The sequence below is a fragment of the Drosophila santomea genome, chromosome 2L, assembly GCF_016746245.2.
Source record: "Drosophila santomea strain STO CAGO 1482 chromosome 2L, Prin_Dsan_1.1, whole genome shotgun sequence".
Lineage (NCBI taxonomy): Eukaryota > Metazoa > Arthropoda > Insecta > Diptera > Drosophilidae > Drosophila > Drosophila santomea.
In genome coordinates, this window is record NC_053016.2 from 1912499 (window position 1) to 1931973 (window position 19475).

Here is a 19475-nt window from a genome sequence, read left to right on the forward strand (position 1 = left end):
AATGTTGAAGTCATTAAACGACTGCTGACTAAAAACAAGTAATTGCACATATCATTCACTTAAACTCACACCCAGCTAATTAGCAGCCACATGCAAAAGAGATACTCATCAATCATCCACGACGATTGTCACCCCATCGACCCACATTCCACCCCACACCACCCACCGGGTGGGTAAGTTCATTAACCACCCACCACACACTTCCCAACTCAGGTTCCACAAAGGTAACCCACAATTAACGTGCGCTCGAGTTTCACGCAATTAGTAAAACAAAACAATTGCATTGTTTAATGTCAAGTTCAATGCACGCAGCAGACAGACGAACAAACCACTCGACCACCGCCAAACACCCGCCACGCCCACCGCCCACTCAAAATCCAAAGTTGTATTAAGTAATAAACCAAATCGAAACGAAACAAAGGCAATTATGGATCTAAGAAGGGGCGAAGAGAAAGAGTTTAAAATAAAGCGTTAGAAAGAAGAGAAAGCCTTTCGCGCTCTTGAAAAGCTTTCGCGTGGTCAAAATGATCTACACTGAAAACAAACACTCTGTTACGCTAAGTTCTAGGATATCAACAAAGAAACGACGAAATTCGGTTAAGGTTATATTAAGTTACATTTTTCTATTTATTTAGTCTGGAATAAAGACAACAGCTGATTGTTTAGCTTTTCGAGAGAGTGGGGATCTCTCCCAGTGGCTTTTGTTTTTGTTTTCGTTATTGTTTTGCTTGTGTGTCAGCTGTTGGGGCTTTGGAGCTTTGCGCTGCCTGCGCCGCTGGCTTTGCTTTGCGCTGCTTTAGCTGCGTTTGCTTTGTCGCCGCCTTTCAGTTACAATTCGTATTCCAGTTGGAGCGCCGCGATTTTCCTGCGTGCTCAGTGATTTTCCTCGCGCTTTTCCGCTTTGACTGTGGCTGTCTTCGCGTCTCGCCTGGCTGCATCTGTATTGGTATTTGCAAACGCGTTCGCATGCAATTTGTTTGTGCAATTCGGAAAATTATGAAAAGCCAATCAGCGAGGAAAGAAACAACGTAACGAGAAATACCGCAAATAAAAGTTATATTTCGGCATGGCGAACAAATTGCATTTGACCCGCTTAAATCGTGTTAAACTTAAACTTTTTTGAGTTTAGTTTTTTTAGTGTGCCTCTCATGTTTCTAATTTGCCCAAAAACTGCGGAATGACCTTCGAATGTTGTTCGTTGTTGCTTTTGTTCATTTTCGGTGCGTGTAATTCGGTCGACAGCAAACAGCAACAACACCGACACCAATAACAGCAAATAAACACAAATAAAACAAAAATGAACCCACCGTCATCAAGTTTTAATGATCAAGATGACGTTATATAATCTGTAAAAGCAGAGAAAAGCGGCGAAAAAAGAACCCAAGTCAATTTACGGTTCTCAGATTCTTGTGGTTAATTAAATTAGGCGATTAGATCACTGCCACATGCAAATTAAAATAAATGCATAGAACAGTGCCACATTTAAGTTGCAATAGAAAGAAATGGTTTTATTTTGCTTTTTAATAAAGAAGCTAAAAACATTGCAATTGCCTTGCGAACCTTAAAAACTGCGTTGCCGTCGCCGTGGCGTATACGCAATTTATCTGCTTTTTCATGATATTCCGCAAAATGCTTATCAAGGTACTGATATGCTCGACCGCTGAAAAACAGCACACAAACGATAAAAAGTCGTACCGAACAGCAGAGTTTCTGAAATTTCGAATGGCGGAATAAATTACTTATTGATTATGCAAAGGGCGTGGAGCAAGTCTAAAATTCTAAAATTGTTATGAGCTTGAAAATAGCAAGCTAAAGTTGTAATAAACACGAGAAAAACAAGCTGCGAATTGAAATACTAGGGGGAAGCGGGGGAGATAAGCGATAAGCTAAACGAAAAGCAAAAGCAAATATATCAAGAAGCAAGGTGATAAAAGTAAAGGCAATTAAAGTGCTCAGATAAGGGTAGAAGAAGCAGACGAGCTAGCGAAAAGTTATGGTAAACAAATTGGATGAGAAACTAAACTAGACGCTATAATTTTCAAGCTAGAGAAACATAGAGAAAATATGACTTACTGCAATTATCGTAGAAATCGAGATGTGAGCAAGAATCGTATATCGATATTGATAGTTACTTAAATCGAAGGAAATGTTTCAACGAGTGCATTTTGTCATTTAAATAGAGGGCGGCAATTAGAGGCAGTGAAAGAGCACTTTTATTTCTGGTATTCAGAACGTAACCCATTTGGCAATGGTGACTGTTCCGTTCTGTCAACATCCGCGCAGCTGTTGAATTTGGATTATTAAATTTCTGTGCTGTTGTTTCTAGCAAAATGTTTTGCCCCACACAGGCAATTGACATTTACAGTGAAATAAAGTGAGACGAAATAAAATAAAACCAAACAAGAGGCAAATAAAAACGCGGATCGTAACGAATCGCTGGCCAAAACAAACGGAAAAACAATGTAATTGTTGAAATGTAAATAGCCGCCGAGTGCAACAAATAACCAAAAGCAACGCAGTGAACAAAAACCAACAAAAAAGAAAAAACAATTGCCAGTGAAAGGCGGGCGGAGAAGTGAGAAAAACCAGTGGAAAATCGGGCGAAATAATGCGGCATTTAATCATGACCCCGGCGTCGCTGTCGGCGTCGACGCCGACGCTCTCCACGCTGCACCACCAGCGCATGGCGCTCCAATCGCAGTCGCAGTCGCCGCTGGCGTCGCCGTTAACCCCATCGCCGTCATCGGTCTTCGGTTCGCCCAAGTTCCCAGCGAATTACGAGCGCAGCGAAAAAGTGAGTTCGAAACATAGGCAAACTAAAGTCAGACAACGAAGACAACAGACAACAAAAAATTGCAAATAAAAAAGCATACAAAAAATGGCATAGCCACCCAAACGAGTGGCGAAAAAAAATAAAGATATATACAAACTGACGAACCCATCATAAATTACTCCATATTGTTCATGAATGGATCCACGAGTGCAGCAGCCGCTTGTTTTCCATTAATTATGCTTCTCAGCTTTTAACCCCCCACTGTCGTGCATTTTCCACGCGTTCATTTTAATTTTGATGCAAACGTCCCCTTTGTGGGGCAATAAAGTTCAGTGTTTGTGGAGTGAAGCGGAGCTCCGCCACTTGACATTCCAATTTAAGTTTTACTTTAGTGCGGTGAGTGCATTTTGGAGGGCCAATATGTCAAAATCCAGTAAAAGAATATTTTCGGGCAGCTCAAATTATGCAAATAAGAGAGCAGTTCTCTGCGATTCTCAATGTTAAGAGTGGCCTGTTGCAAAACTTCAGTAGCCAAGAAACTTCTCGCATTAACTATTCATTTTTAGTATGATTTTCTTCTATTTAGAGCGTTTTACCCTTGTGACCTTTATTGGTGCAGCCGCCTAATAATTCCGCTTAATTATGATCCAAGTACGTTTACCCTTTTTTTTTGTATCATGGAAGGCAACTTTTGTGGTTTGGCAAAAACGCAGCAAAACTTGTGCAAATGTCAGCACAGCGCAATTTGCTGCAAACAATTTTCTAATTTGTTTTTCCCTCGGCGGAGAAATACAACAGAGAAGGCTGAAACTTTTTAACGTTCGACTTGCGTAATGCGCAATAATTAATCAGCTGCACAGCTCAGGGGGCAATGCGATTTAACAAGTTTGATGTCTGTTTTTTGTTGTTTTTTTTTTTTGTTTTGTTCTCCCCTTTACAGGTGGCAAAGTTCAAGGTCACAGCAGCGGATAATCAAACGGCATTTTTGCACGCAATTAGCATTTTCCTCTGCTTATCTGTGTGCCTTTCGGTTTCATTATTAACAAAAGTGTTGCAGTTTAAATCACTATTTTGCGATTTTCGAGACAAGATGAAAATGGGAAAAATCATTTTCACAGCCGCTTTGAGCTTTTTGGAGCAGAAAACATTTGCTCGTGAGGAGAAGCCAGTTTTCCTGCATTTTCCGTGTATGCAGATGGATGCTTTTCCCCTCTTTCTACACGACTGCTGGACATAATTGCCCACAGCCCCCCAACCCAAAGCCACGCCCACCACCCGCAGACCACAAAAGCAAGCAACTTCATTTGCAGCCGTAATTGTTTTGGCCCATATGATCCTCCATCCCCCCGATTTCCACTCGCCCTCCTCTCGCACATTGCTCATACGCCGCGTTAGCCGCGTTATCTGCGCTGGCTACTTGGCAAATTGAAAGCAAAATGTGCAGCCACTTTTCCCCCGTTTTCGTCCCGTTTGCCGGTCTCAGCTCGTCTCGATTTTCCTCTTTTTTTTTGTTCTACTTTTCCCTCTGCCACAAAACAAAACCAATGCAACCAGTCTTGTCTTGTGTTGTCGACGGCGTTTTCTTCTAATGACCAGCCTCCCAGTTTGCTGGGAAAGTGTTCATCAAGTCAGTCGTGTCGTTTATCATATTTCGCTGTTAGTCGCAATGTCGACTTTCTAACTGCTCAGAAAGTAAAGTGTCGTTTGGCGATTTGTAAGCATTTATCAAGCCAAGTCGGTTGTAAATACATTTGCAGACTTTCTTAGTCGGTGGCGGCTTTTCTTCTTTTCTAAATATGGCCTAAACGATTCTCTATTTAAGGCACTCGAACACAAAGTGAAAACTGCACTCGAGACAGTGTTTAATCATTCTTCTTTAAATCGCTGGGGGAATTGATTTGTCACTTTGGATGAAGAAAGATTAAGTGTATGCTTAAAAATGGCTCACATTGTTGGCTGGTGTTTTCCTGGCTAAAACCGGCTAAGCGGATCACAATTAGCGGGGCTTACTTTACGATTGATATGTCAGGGTGGGAAATCTTGGTTGCATGAAGACAGTTTAATGTCAATACTCGTAATTGGAAAATATTCAAGCCTAACCAGTTGGTGGTATCTTTCATTTCCCCAAGTAAGTAAACATTCAATTAAGTTCCCATAATGCCAGATATATACCTAGTTATCTCGAAAAGACCTTTAAGTGCGCCTTGTGATTTGAGGCTGACATCATGTAATTATTTTGGCCAATGATCGCTTAGTGCTTCCAATTGTGGGTGGAACTTATCACGAAGCAAGTGTGCCACTGATAACACCGGGGATCTACAGTCAATATGTGTTTTCTAGTAGCTAATTTGGGCGTACAGTGAATGTGGTATAATTTTGTAAAAAAGAGAGTGTGGGAGCTGCAACTTAATTAACTCAAAGTGTGTGGCTGCGTGACAGGTTTTGGCCAAATGGTGCCGTTTGGGTTTTCCATTTACCCAAGCGGCTTGCATTTATTTTGTTGCCAGTTTGACTTTTGGCCAGATTGTGAAAGGAAGCAAGTGCACTTGAAGCCTTGACTTTGTATCTTTTGCTTTCGGGTCCACTTTCCACTTTCGTTGGCAAGAAGGAATTGAATGCCATGGTATAAATGATTAATTGAAACTGATTTGCACATTTAAATCACTGCCGTTTTAATCTCTGGCGTCTTTTCCGCTTTTCACTTGGTGCTACAGCGGGAAATTCTAAGGAAAACGCTGCGTCCAGTTCAATGGCTATGAATAGAGGTCTTTGTGCAATGGACAACAGCATTTTCCACTTCCAGTCGCGGCCCTACCCAACTCCATACATCATTTATCCGGCGCATGTATCATTTCTTTTCTCGATTTTTTGTGGCGCAGCAAAATAACAGAAAACTGTATCAATATGCGGCATATGCATCATGAGTCAGGCCCAGAAAAACAAAACAGCAGCCAGTTTGGAGCGGTTGCTGTTTGTTGGTTTGTTGGTGTTGTCTGTGCCCCAACCCATGTTGGCCTCAAAATGTAACAGAAAATGCTTACCACATACAGTGAAGCCTCGCAGTCAAACGCTGGAGGGGGTGTTGCCTCTATAACCCTTTAGCAAATGACTTCAATGTTGCCAGCCTAGGAACTTTGATAAAAATAACATTTGAATAATCATACTTTTTAAGCAGTTCTTCTACTGCAAACGAAGGCGCCACTGTACCTTCAATTCATACATATGCTCAACTTTGCAGTGGTTTATAGCTGTTGTGGCTCTTTTTATTTGGCGCTAAAATGCATTTTTTTGTTAGCGAAAAAACGTGCGACTCGTTTAATTGAAAGGCTTTTGGGCATGCGACAAAACACGAAGAATATTGAAAGTCGTTCCCTCCCCTTTATGCCCCCAGAAAACCGCCTTTTGATCTGCAGATTGCAGACTTCGAGATTAGACAAAGTCAACTATTGAAACAATATCCGAGTCTTAATTTATGCCCCTGGCTTGGCTTCGCCCAACTTAAGTCCATAAGCCGTTGCTAACCGAACAATGAAATCAGCTTTAGAGGCAGCAATGCAAACCACTCACTTACTCCTTACTCAGACACGGGCCTAATACCACCAGGCTTAAAACACCACCTACAAACCACCTCCAACTTGGACCCCAAAAAAGTGGCAATGCATTTGCCTTCTACGGGCTGCTCTCAAACACTTTGGGTTTTCTGGGAGTGTATGAACAATGGCATTCAAAACGAATATGTTCAAAAAAAGCTCATTTTGTGGCAAGAATGTAAAGCAGGCTAATAGAATCATAGGAATAAGTTGCAGGCTATTAATATTTGGTAGGCCATGAATACGGATTAATTTAGTTAATTAATTTCCGAAGAGTAACCGTGATTCGTATGGTGGAAAACCCTTTTCCATTTCCCATTTTGGTCGTATCTCTTTGGGGTTTCTCTCTTTCTGAGTGGCCTGGTCTGGTCTTGCCGACTTGGCCAGCTTGCACTTCCCAGGGGCGCTAATGTATGCTAATCCCAGAGTGCTTTTGGATCCGCCGCCGAACAAGACGACGACACACCCACGCAGAGTCGGGAAAATCGCTGGAGGAAAAGCGAAGCGGAGCACAGACCCGTCTAGAGTAGCCTTCGCTGCTGCAGCTTTGGGAAAGTCGCCGTTCCTCTATCTTCTTTCTTATTTCCTTTTACTTTCAACTTTTCCCCGGTCGCCGGCTGGCAGCGGCTTTTCCTCGATGCAGTTTGCATTCGGGCTTCTCGAATTGAAAATCTGCAAGCCGATAGCTTTTCTTGGACTGATCTCTTTTGCTAATTTTCTGTGCGGCCATGTGGAAAACGGTTGGCCGCTTGGCCGAACTGTTTTCCCTTTTTTCTCTCGCTTTTCCGTCGCGATGCCTCGATACCAAAGTCAAAGTTATATATCCACCTTTTTGTGGGAGCAGTCACCCATAGTGGCGCATTTTCTGGATTGTAATTTTCAAATGCGAGGGAAAAAGTGTTTGGGCCATTTGCATGATTAATGTTTTCGACCAGCTCGCAGCGTTCGTTTCAATTTCAGTTTCCTTGGGTTGGGCTCAGTTCAGTTCAGTTGAGTTGAATTCATTTTAGTTCAGTTGGGTTTTGCTCCAATGCATGTTGTTTTTCAAGGGGCCGTAGGGCGTGCCTTCCTTTAGTTATTAGCCCGACTATTAAGCCCAATTACCAGTGCACTTACTCACTTGCCTCTGCGGGTGGAGCGTTTCAAGGCTGAAGTTTCCGCTGAAATACTTGGCATGAAGGTGGCATTGTGGAATCTGTGAGGATTTAAACTGTGGTGCTGAAAGTGAGATTGGATTGCGGTGAATGTAATGGGATTATCACATGCCTTATGCAATAACAGATAAAGTTGGATTAAACAAGCCAAATACACAAGGAAATGGCATTATGCTGATTTTTGAGTAATAGTAATAACACTTTAGCGCTAAAGTTCTTATCGCATTTTTATAGTTCCAACTGAAATAACAGCATTTTCCGTAGCCACTGCACCAACTGTCATTCCTTTGCAGGAACTACCTAAATAATTGTATCCACATCTGAAATTGACAACTGCTTCTGCAACTTGTGCGTGATATTGATAGGAAGCTCGCATATTTTACGCAGACACTTCGAGACAAGTTAGCTGCCAATTGACACCCACTTCCCATATATCTTTATAGCTGTCAGGGAACTCACGTTAGTTTCACGCCCGGCAATTTCATGCTCGGGGTCCCGAAAGACAGCGACTTCAACATAAACATCAACATCAACATCAACATCATCATCATGACCATCTTGAACAACCGAAAGAGCAGGGAACGTGACAAAAGTGGTTGGGCTGACAAATCGCCGAGGGGCTAATTACGAGGGCAATATGTGGAGCACACATAAATTTCCGCAGGCACTTCTTGGTTTTTGTGGCGTGTAAATGGGACGCACATTTCTCGACTGCATTACCCAATCAACGAGAAAAGATCGTGGAACTGTGACATTAACCATGCCAACGGTAGTTGGCCATTCAGGCAGCTCGGTGGTGCAACTTCTATGCCACATGGGTGACCCACTGTATTCACTGTATTCACAGTACCCACCGTAATTCCACTGTGGTTCCACACCTTTCATTAAATGGAAACTGTTGCAGCACATCGTGTTTAGCTTTTAGCTTTTAGATGTAGCTTTTTTGTTGTTTGCTGGCCGTTTTATTTGATGGCTTTGTTTCCCATGTGTGAACAAAAAGTCTGGCTGACCATAAAACAATGCAAAACAGTTAGAGTCCGTCCGCAAATGACACACAGTCGGATGGATATGGGGGATCCAGAGTGTGGAGCCCGTGAAATTATAACTAGTTTCATAGAAGTGTCAATGAACTGGGCCGAAAACAAGAACTATCAGTGGTAATTAGTTATATATACGGGTGGCACAGTCAGTTGCTTGTGATTTGGGGCAACAAAGCGTGGCAAACTCTTTTCGAATCCAACTCAAATACATTTCGAGCATGTCGGAGGGAAAACTCGGGAGAAACAGGAAATCTAGGCAAAAATAGAAGGAAGTCTTATATAAATGTTTAAAATTCTGCTTTAGTATGATTTATTTACTTATATTTACCTATTGCCCAACCAGCCATCCATCACTCCATCGATTATGTATATGTTTTCCGTGGCCATGCCTCGTTTCAAAAAGCCAACTCTTGGCACCCTTTATAAGCATGGCCCGCTATCTCCACCCGCATTCTGCGATCTGGGATTTGCATAATTTGCACTTTGGCATTGAGCACCGGAAAAACGTGACTAGTTTTTTTTTGCCCGTTCGTTGCCCAGCCAAACAGAATTATTCTTTATAGTATACCAGTATAGCTAACTAACTATATCAGACTGGAGCGTGATTTCTTGCGCTTATCGTCATTTGTTTATTTTTGGCTCACAGCTGAATTTAAATAACCCGAATGGACCCGAGTGCAGGTCGTAATGAAATCGAGATTTTGTATTATTTACGATAAGCCATGGTGCTCCTCAGATATGAGGCCAGAACTTTGCCTCGCCAAAGATGACTTAAGCATTTATTTTTAAATGGCTTGAACAATTCATAAAATGGGATCACGGAGCGTATACTTAATGCGGCCTGCTAGAGGTGAATGATTATTTGAGTTGGGGTTTCTAGTACAATACTCTTACTCCTAATTTCCTTGATACAATGCCTTTTAATGCGGATGATCACATATGTATTAAACATTTGAATACCCTTTTTTCCCAGCTGAGTGATATGTAAGTTAACCCGCCGTGTTTCTATAATCAATCTTTCCCTACAATCTTTTTGCCTTTCCCACTTGATGGCCACTTGTCGGGCTGACAGTTTTACTAGCGTCAAGTTGGTAACGCTCCACACACTTTGTTAGAGCCGCCAAATTGATGGCTCGAATATTTTGTAACCGCACTTCTTGCCCAATCCGACAGATTGAAAACTTCACTTGACGTCTCTCTCTCTCTCTCTCTCTCTCTCTTACTCTTTCCCCGGAAAAGTTTTATGCAATCCGAGGGAAATGGGGAAAGGGTGAGTAGGGTCTGGTTTTTGGCACGTCTTGGCATTTTCCTCCAGCAGAGTCGCGATCGTTGAACGTTAACCGCGCCATGAAAACGCAGTTAACACTTGGCAGTTGCCCTCACTTTCTGCCCGTCTGGGCAATTTTAAAATGCAGCCAGCATTTATTCTCGCTTTAATTCGTGTTTTTCCGTTGTGTTGTGCATTTTAAATGCTGTTCAAGCCGGCCGGCGAAATATTCAATTGTTTTGTCGCCCGAACAAATAAATTTATCTAGAGTTTAGAATCTAAATGTTGTGGGCTGGCTGGCTGACTGACAGAGTATCTGTATACATGTCGGTTTTTTTTTTCAGTTTCTTCTGTTTTTTGTTCCACATTTCGACACGCGCAATTACATTTGTTTCAGCCCACTGGCAGCATTTGTTGTGGCTCTTTTTACTATTCTACATAGTTTTGCTGCTTTTTTTTGCCTTGTTGCCGTACTTAAACTTGATTTGTGGCACTCAATCGGCAAAAACTTTTGAAGTCCCAAATGCGAGAATGTTGTCTGGCCGGCGAGTGGCAAAAAAGTTGTCAAATTTGCTTAAACTTGTGAGCAAATGTGTTCAAATACGTCGCATAAATATGGTGCGATAAGTGTGTAAACAAACTATAAAGTATAAACCACTCACGTTTTAACTATAAAGTAGGACTTTTGGGCTGCCATAAGTAAGGTTCAATTAAACTAGAAAGAAGTAATCATAACAAATGTGTTTCTACTCGATATCTAAACTCAAGTTTCAACACCTTTTAATAACTGGTTCCCCTCGATTTTCTGTTCTTTGTACTCTGCATACCTTTTGTACTCTTTATATTTTTACAACCCACATGATTGGCAAATTGATTGATGCATGGGCACTCCTAAATGTTTTGTTCTCGGATACAGATATTGTATCTTATGAAGCTACCGAATATCCAGACAAACAGTCTGAGCTCAACGCTATTCATAACAATAACAATTTGGGGGCGCCCACTTTGAGTTTCTTTCGTTTTTGACTTTCTCAAAGGTTGAGTTGAGATGTTCGATTCATTTGCATTCTCCCGGTGATAATAGACTGTTTATGAGTTTATCAAGCCATTAGCCTTTGACGCCCACCGCAGCACTTTGACTGGGAAAGTCTGTTCTCTTTCACTTGCCATAATTTATTTGGTTTCCTATTTACCCGCTGACTCAACAGGTTGATTTATTAATTAGAGCCAAACTCGAGTTGAGAATTGGTTGGGTCTTCATTCAGCTTGACTTCGAGATTCAGGTTTTGTTTTCGGCTTAGCAAATGCATTTCTAATGAGATTTGCTTCGGTCCGAGACGCAAAAAGCTCTTTGCTGTCTCAGCAGATGATGTCAGTTCTACTTATCCAAAATTACTTTTATTTCTCTTCGGGCCTTCGGTTCAATTGCGTGCCGCAGAAGTCATAAATAAAACATTTTTCGACTTGAATCTGAGCTTTCTATTAACCGTTTTGTCGAATGTCCAGCGGGTTAATTCCGATCATAAATCAAAATTACATATCTTTTATTTACTTGGCGTGAACTGCAGGTCTTCACAAGACGTTTTTATGAGCGGTGGAAATTCAGAGAAGTTAATTGATTTTTGTCCAAAGACGCAAAGATTTCCCACCTTTCTGCGCTGCTCAATGACATTTACCTGGTAGTCATGTCCGATACAAAATAATGCTCAGTATTGCTTAACAAGCTGTAAAAATAATCACTAGCAACCATAACAATTTGCTGACTTTATTTGATGGAACGCCCACCCAATTGCAGATACAAAATCGAGCTGAAAAGAGAGTTGCAGCGGCACATGAAAACTGCAAATTGAGGTTGCTGAATCTTGTTGTTTACGGCTCATTGAAGAATTGGTAACTTAATCTGGGCTCTTTCTTCGCCATCTCTGGTGACCCAGATGAGTAACCGATTTATGTGGCACGGCTTGGCTTTAGATAACGCCTATAATTTTGCTTCTTTGTCTTCCGAAATTTGCATAGCCTGAAAGTTCTTTGTTTATTCGCAATGTGTGAGGTCTTCGTAGCGAGGATAGTTTGTATTAGGATAGACTTGCGGACAGGAAAATAAATATCAACTCAAGAGTTTTGGTTCTATTGTCAATTTCTGCGGTTGGCTTAGAACTTTTTACCTCACCTGAGTCTTTTGGATTATTAGTGTATACTTTTGGGATCTGTTACGAAATGATTATGCAACATTCAATGCCAGAAGATGTGAATTGCAATATAAAACTTATATCATTTCAGATGCCAAAGACTTTCATCTGTTAACTAAGTATTTTTTTGAGGTTCAAGCGCGCCACGCGTCGTATACGTAATATTTTTGGGGCAACATCATCAGATATTGTTATCAATATAGCTTGTTAATCTTAATAGTCTAAAAAAATTCAGTTTATTTCCAGGTAGCAGTTTTCTGTCCTTGTTTGTTTTAGAAAAACTTCACGTATTTAAACCACTCAGGTTGATGTAATACATATTATCTTTAACGACTTCCTGCGCAATTTTGATTTATATTCATAAATTTAGCAATTTTATGCAAGTTAATAATTATATTTGGCACACTAAGACAGGTTTTCTTTAGGTCTGTCTGGGTGTGAATTATACATTTGTTTAATGAGCTCAGGAAATGAGACACACAAACTCAAAAGGCACGCAAGAAATCGCGACACACAAAAAACCCGCCAAATTACACTTGGCCATAATTTATTACCTATATTTGTTGCACTACAATTTAGACTGCCGCCTTGTGTTATTAATTAATGTACTAGATAACATATATTTTATGGCTTTTTTGGTACCAGATTCAAAGAAGCAACTGAACTTAGTTGAGGCGTATTAATGTCTGTAGTTGTTAAAAGCGATTTGCATATTTTTTCGTGATGTTATGGTCAAGCAAAAAATGGCTAACAAATAGCGCGAAATAAGATTGTGGGTAGAGTTTGGCATGTAGCTGATTTTTAAATTTATGAAATGCCGGAAATGATACGCCGATCTCTTCAATGGTTGTGCCGACTTTTAATCAAATTATAAGTAATGTCATAAATCCATTTTAATACCACAAAATTAAGTACTTAAAATTTATCACCCCAACAAAATTATGCACAAACTGCATTTCAATACAAAGAAAAAATGGAAAACTGAAAAGTCGAACTGTGGGCAGCTTTTGGGGGCTGGCAACTGACAGACTGACACTTGTTATTAGAGCCAACACTTTTGGCTTGGGTGTACTCTGTTTTTCCTCTTTTTTTATTTTTTTTTGTGTTTGTCAAATTGTAGCAATTTGGTTAAGTGCGTTGCAACTGGTGCAGCTCCCGAGACTTTTGTACAACATATGGAATATGGAATCGCATGTATCTGTAGCTCTGTATCTGGCCTGCCTGTGGGCGTATCCAGTCGTTTCAATTTGAAACGCATTTTTTTCGAGTGGTTTTCACAACAGCGAGCACAACTCCTCTGCAGCATTTAGCAGTACATAAAAATGAGGCACAGCACGAACAAAGTGGAATTTAAAAATGCCCCACTCTCTATATAATTAAATCTTAAATGCATTTTGTGACCGCACGAAATTGATATTTTTTTTATATTTCTTTTTTCGGTTGCTGCTCGGGCATTATGTAATCAATATCTTTGAATGTGGCCATCAGTTTGTAATGGGTTAAGTCTTTGGCGGGTAAATTGATATGCAAAAGGCACTGGAACGACCACAAATGAAGTGAGATAATGAGGGTTAAGATGTGATGCAGATTGATACTTTGAAAGCAATTTGAGCAACATGGGCTTGGTTGGAAATGATGCATACTCGACGATTAGGAGGAAAGTTAAATGTAGTCAAAACGGTTCAGAGATTACAGGGAGATATCTTATAACTATCATAAACCTAAATATTGCTGGCAATTAAATGTAAATGTATCTTTCGCTAAGCGAAAAGTGAGTACTTGGTTTACCTCTCGTGCTGGGAATTTATCGAGAATCCCAGACTTTGAGAGCTCTATCCCCAACTTCCCACAGTAGTTACCCACTAAAGCCCACACAATACCATACCACCATCTTCAATTTGCGTCAGCAGCGTTCACTTAGCCATTCGAGTCACAGAGCTGTGTGTCATTTAAAGAAAGCTTACACCGAAAGCGTTTTAAGCCATATAATTAACACTTATAATTGACCGGAATAAAAAGACTTTCAACTCCATCTTGCATACGAGCCTCTCTCCTCGATCTGCACTCACAAATTACTTGCTCAAATAGCAATCATTAGACAAATTGCGCGACCATTACGAAGTGCACTACGTGCCAGCAACAACAACTCTTGGGCAGAGAAGACAATAAAATCACCGAAAAGGCCTCTTAACTACCACTAATGCTTGATTAAACTTTCAAATCGACTAAAGCCGCCGAAGATGCAGTCTCGCGCTGGAAACTCCTCCTTTAAAGTTGAAGTCGTAGCTGGCAGCATCTTTCATCAACTTTGACACCCGAAAGTTAGCCGGCCCCTTAAATATTTTCTTCCTGCTTTCCATGCGCTGGTTTTTATTTTGCTTTTGGGCCGCTTTCCCGCCTTGCCAAATTTATGGCCAGATTTTCCCAGACTTTTCCAACTAAACGCCGAGAGCCATCACGCTTGTCACGTAGTTCAAGTGGTATTCCGAGTAAATTGCCACGCTTTGTTATTGAATTATGTTTCATATTTAATTTTTCCATTTGGCGTCGGCATTTATCCGCGACACCAACTATCCCGTTTGATTGAGCTTTATGGGTTTATTGATTTCGTATTAATTGTGGAACAGCGATTGATGGCCAACCTGTAGTTGTAACACTTTGGATTGCAGCTAGCTGCAAATCATTGCAATTAATCAAAATTGTCGGCAACGCTTCAATATGTGGCCTGCAAATTGGCGATTGGCGATTGGCGCAGATAGCCGAGATTTGCTCAGATTTTGCAGCTTACCTCATCGCGAGCTTTTTTAATTCGAGCTGCCGAGATATTGACAGATGGACAAACTGAATCGATTGGATTGAGTGGGTTTATTGGAGGTGCTGACTGAGGATTGAGCCGATCCGATCGACAGCTGCGATTGAAATGTTGAGTGCCTTTCAATCGCCCAGTGATCGATGGCTAGTGCAAGACACTTCTGAGTGAGAAATCACAAACCCAAACTATTCCCAGTGACTGCTATCTTAAGCATCGAACCAATTACGTTATTATTCCGAACTATCTCGATCCTAACTCACTTGCAACCCTCCAGAGACTCCCCACTTGGCTGTGGGCCATGTTCTTAGCCCACAAACACCGGAGATCTAATCTGCGACGCCCAGAACAATGCAAATAAATCATAATAATTATTGATTATAGTTGCCCACACACAAATCGATGCGAACAAAGGCTCATTTGCAGCATTGGACAGGTCCGAACAAAAGTAATTCGATTGGCGATTTGCATTACAAAAAAATACATTGAAAATTGTACAATCCGAAAATGACAATGAGGCAAAAAGGCATTTTAATTACAAATTGCAGAAGGTGGGATTGCAAAGGCGATAAATAGCTCTCCTCGCAGACAGACTGTGGATGGATAGTTTGTAATTCCAGTGCAGTGCAGCGATTTTTCACGGCGCAAATCAAAGGAAAAAGGCAGCCAAGTGGCACAACAGGCAGCACCAGCAGTTACACTGGCAGAAAACTGGTAGCTCTCGTCTTGTCTTTTGTGTCAGATCTTTTCAAGTCACTATAGTCACTTTTAGTTGATGTAAGATGAAGAAGATTCTTTATTTATATATTGTATGGAATCATTAGCATTTGAATTGAGGCGAACTAGGTAACATCTTTTTTCCAGTGCTGCAATAAACGGCTACCAAACAGCAATAGCAACAGCAGCAGCAACAATGAGCAGTCTGCATTCATTTGAATATGCGGCGCATGCAGGCGGACCCACAGCTACCCAGATACCAGATACCAGATACTAGATACCCAAGCCCCCATCCCCTGGGAATGCCCCATACCCCCCAATTCCCCACACCCCCCTATTTCCCCTACCATATCTATCTATCTGCCTAGCATCTGTCAGAGCAAGTCGCCTGTAACTTTCCCCCATAAACTAGCGCCGAACTGCGACTTTGCCATGGCACAAGATAAAGAAATTGGCTGCACAATTTGGAAACCAGGGGAATGTATATGTAGATGGTGATGGGGAGAGGTGGGGTGTGCAATCCAAAGGTGTCTGTCAACTGTGCATTTTTTCCAGTGTGTTTTGCTTTGTTTGTTTGTCAATCTGTCGGTGGTGCAGTGCGTTGCAAGCTCGGATTTTGTTTGGCCATCGGTTTGGTTTTTTCAGCCTCTGTCTTTTTTCTTTTCTCTCCACTGATGCCTGATTATTTCACTTGATTTGTGTTATGCAAATTGATTTTCTTTTCTGTCGTCTCTTGTATGTGTTTGTGTGTGTGTGTGGCTTGTGTGTGTTTCGCTGAGTTGTTTATGGAAAGGTAGCTACCTTTTTGATTGGCCTTTGTGCAATGGCCAAGCTTATGATTGCACTTGAATCAAAATTTCCAAAGAGAGTCGCTTATGTGTTTCGCCGTGTGGGAATTACAATGGGGCATTTAAGAAGGGAAACGAAAACAAGAGGTTGACTAGAAGTATTATTATTGGGAAACCACAATGCCCTAAAGTGCGCCAATTAAGTCCATAAGTCATAAATGGCAATTAGCATATTTTCTGCAAATAGCCACTGCACAATTCGATGGCTTTATTTAGCAATTGGCGCAGCAACTGAATCTTGACCAAAGCGCCAGCCCAAACAAACAATCCGTCCCTTTATGTATTTGTATCTGTATCTGTATCTGTGGCCATCTGCATCCGTATCTAACTATCTGCATGGCAGTGGTAAGTGTGTTCCACTTGGCTGGCCCTATAGACTCGTTGTAATTTTTAGCCACTGTTGATTTGCCTAATTTCGTTCTACGGCTTTTGGAGGGAACGGGTACGCCCACCGATTCCGTAACTCGGAGAATTTATTGCAGTCGGTGGGCAGTGCAGACAGACTTAAGATGCCATAACTTTCCACAGTTGTATGTTGTATGCAGATTATTAAATAAATAATGCAATCGTGGGTGCCAAAACTAGCGACCATTGATTAATTGTTTTAAAGTGTTTTCAGCTTACATCCGCGCCATTTCGCTGCCCTCCCGCACCAAAGTTGCAGGCGATCTAAAGTAGTTTGCTCATTTCGCGTGTTAGAACAGCGATTGCTATTTTGGACTTGGGGCCAGAAACGTGTTTCCATCGTGAAATATGCAAATGTTCGAGCTCGAAGACTGAGTATCTAAGTATCTGGCAGATACGTGTGCGTGCCGCTCAAAAACTCAATCGGACAGGTCTCAAACGAGCGTTTTCCTCTCTCTTCAATTTTTCTCCATATAGCTTATGGCATATAACTCAAGCCATATCTCAAGCTCTCCAGTTTGCTCAACTCGATATCGGCAAAGTCGTGGCTGAAATCGCTGAAATCTCGCCAGTTTCATTTGAGCCGCGCTAAAAAACGATACGCGACAACGGCTGACAGAAAAATTAACGATAATATAATGCAACAACAACCAGAAAAAAAAAATAAAAATAGTTAAACACAACTACAAACGAGCAGCAATTTTTTGAATAATTATAGGGCGACGCTTTGATTGTTGTAAAAAGAAATTAGCAAGCAAGCCAGCGAAAAACGTGCAACGAATATTTTATGAAATCCCCAAACTAAAGTTGAAGAAACGCAGTGAAAAAGTTTTAGAAAAATACAAAATAATTATAGTTTAGTTTCGGTGGCAAAGCAAAAGATAAACAGATACCGCAGCACTGAAACTGAAAGATACAACGAAACCGAACGGATACAAAGAGAACACACAACTCGACCTTGACAAAGTCGCAAAAAGAGAAGAGAAGCAAAACCAATGCTATAAAGACTAGTCATCAAACATAGCCGAAAAGCAACGAAAAAACTGCAAAAAGTATTATTTAAAGTGTATTATTAATTGTACGAAAAAAACGAAACCACAACGCCCCCAAAAAGAGTTGAACTGAACAAAAACAATTTACGAATTACGAATTTATCGCCTTAAGCTCAATTTTTTACTTTTGGTGGGCGTCTGTCTCAAATGTGCCATAAAAGTATAGATAACAAAGAGTCCCGACTCGCAATTAACTGACTAAGTGAACACCGCACCGAGGAATGTGGTCTTGGGTGTCCTCAAGGACCTTCGCAGAGATTGAGCCATGTTCGCACCCCGAAACTCATCGCCAGTTGCCATTTACGGCAAGGAGGATGTGGCAGCCTACGAGGTAAAGGTCGTCCAGATTATTTTATGGCCGAAACGGACTCGCCTTCGGAATCGGTTCCACTTCAACTTTCATTCCCCAATGGCCGCAAAGAAAGCATACGGCCTTTCCCCTTTGCATTTTGGCCAGAGCAGGGCAACATCCGTTTGGATGTTTGGACCTGGCCCAGACACTCACTCATATCCATGACTCTAAGACTGAGATTTCTACCCACTCGCGGGTAGACTATCCACCGCATGATTCATTTCGCATGAGACAAAACTGTTGTCTCCGCACTTGTAATGGATTTTTGTGGTTTTTGCCCGGCAAAAGTATTCTATTTGAGCTCGAGCGTTTTCTGCCCCAGGGTAATTTGTAATTATGGGCAATTAGCTGGTGGCGGCGGATTCTGAAACTCAAAGGAGGAATCTCAATAGAAAATACCAGTTGTATTTGAAAAATCCAGCTCATTTCGATTGTGTTCTATCGAAAATCTCTTGGCGCAACTTTGGATTTTGGCTTGTTTTCATAGTCATAAGCATTTTGCTCACGTAAGCGCCTTGTGGGTACAAATGTATCTGAATGTATACTGAGCAGCCATTTGTATGTACTTATCCGTGTACACTTTAAAAAAATATTTGCTTAGGTACGAGAATTCGTGATTTCCTAAGCGTTCAAGAGAGTATAGCACGAAGAGCAAATATTTTGTTCTGTGTACTTGTTTTTTCTCAGCTTTGTTATGAGGGCCATGTTCGGTTGTCCAGTAAGCCGATGAAAGCCAATTGGCAATGCATGAAACGTGGTAGGGCAAAGAAAAACAACCAGCAACCAACAGAAACACACACTAACCACAAATTCTATGGGCCACAGAGAACAGAAATGTGGAGAGCAGATGTAGCATTTATTTATGCCGGGAATTAATAATCAAAAGAGTGACTTATCAGCCTTTCAATAAGTCAAGCCTTAAATATGCAAGATATTCTGCTCGAAAATCTTTTCCTGTTTGCATATTTATTCGTTTATTGATTAAGCCAGCGGCCAATTAAGCCCGGTATTTGTTTTAGGCGCCACTTTGGTTTTTAGCTGCTGGACTGTAACCAAACTAATAATTTGTGGCATGCCATGCTTTCCACAGAGAGACTTGATTGAATTAAACATAATAATTTATGAACATGTTCAATTAATATATAAATATTAATAAAGCAATGCAGCAGTGGATGCGCATATCGTGTAGCCTCAAAATAATCCCCAGTCGATTTTTGGTTCTCACCGCAGAAGACGGAGGCTTTCAATTTGCATATTTTTCAGCTCTTTGCTTTCGTGG

General features: G+C 41.2%; 1 protein-coding gene across 10 annotated transcripts in view; it reads left to right on the forward strand.

The window, feature by feature from the left end:
- LOC120443874 (mitogen-activated protein kinase-binding protein 1) overlaps positions 1 to 19475 on the forward strand; it is a 58843-nt gene that overhangs the window by 23670 nt on the left and 15698 nt on the right. For 2 of the 10 annotated variants that reach the window (XM_039623252.2, XM_039623254.2), the window contains exon 1: positions 17389 to 18175. The exons of 2 other annotated variants lie outside the window; for them this stretch is intronic. In XM_039623252.2, the coding sequence (XP_039479186.1) occupies positions 18110 to 18175 (66 nt within the window). In that variant the 5' untranslated portion in view covers positions 17389 to 18109. Of the gene's footprint in view, positions 1 to 844; positions 947 to 2326; positions 2795 to 17381; positions 18176 to 19475 lie in introns of those variants that run through there. 6 more of the 10 variants (XM_039623257.2, XM_039623255.2, XM_039623256.2 and 3 more) reach the window with 6 other exon arrangements.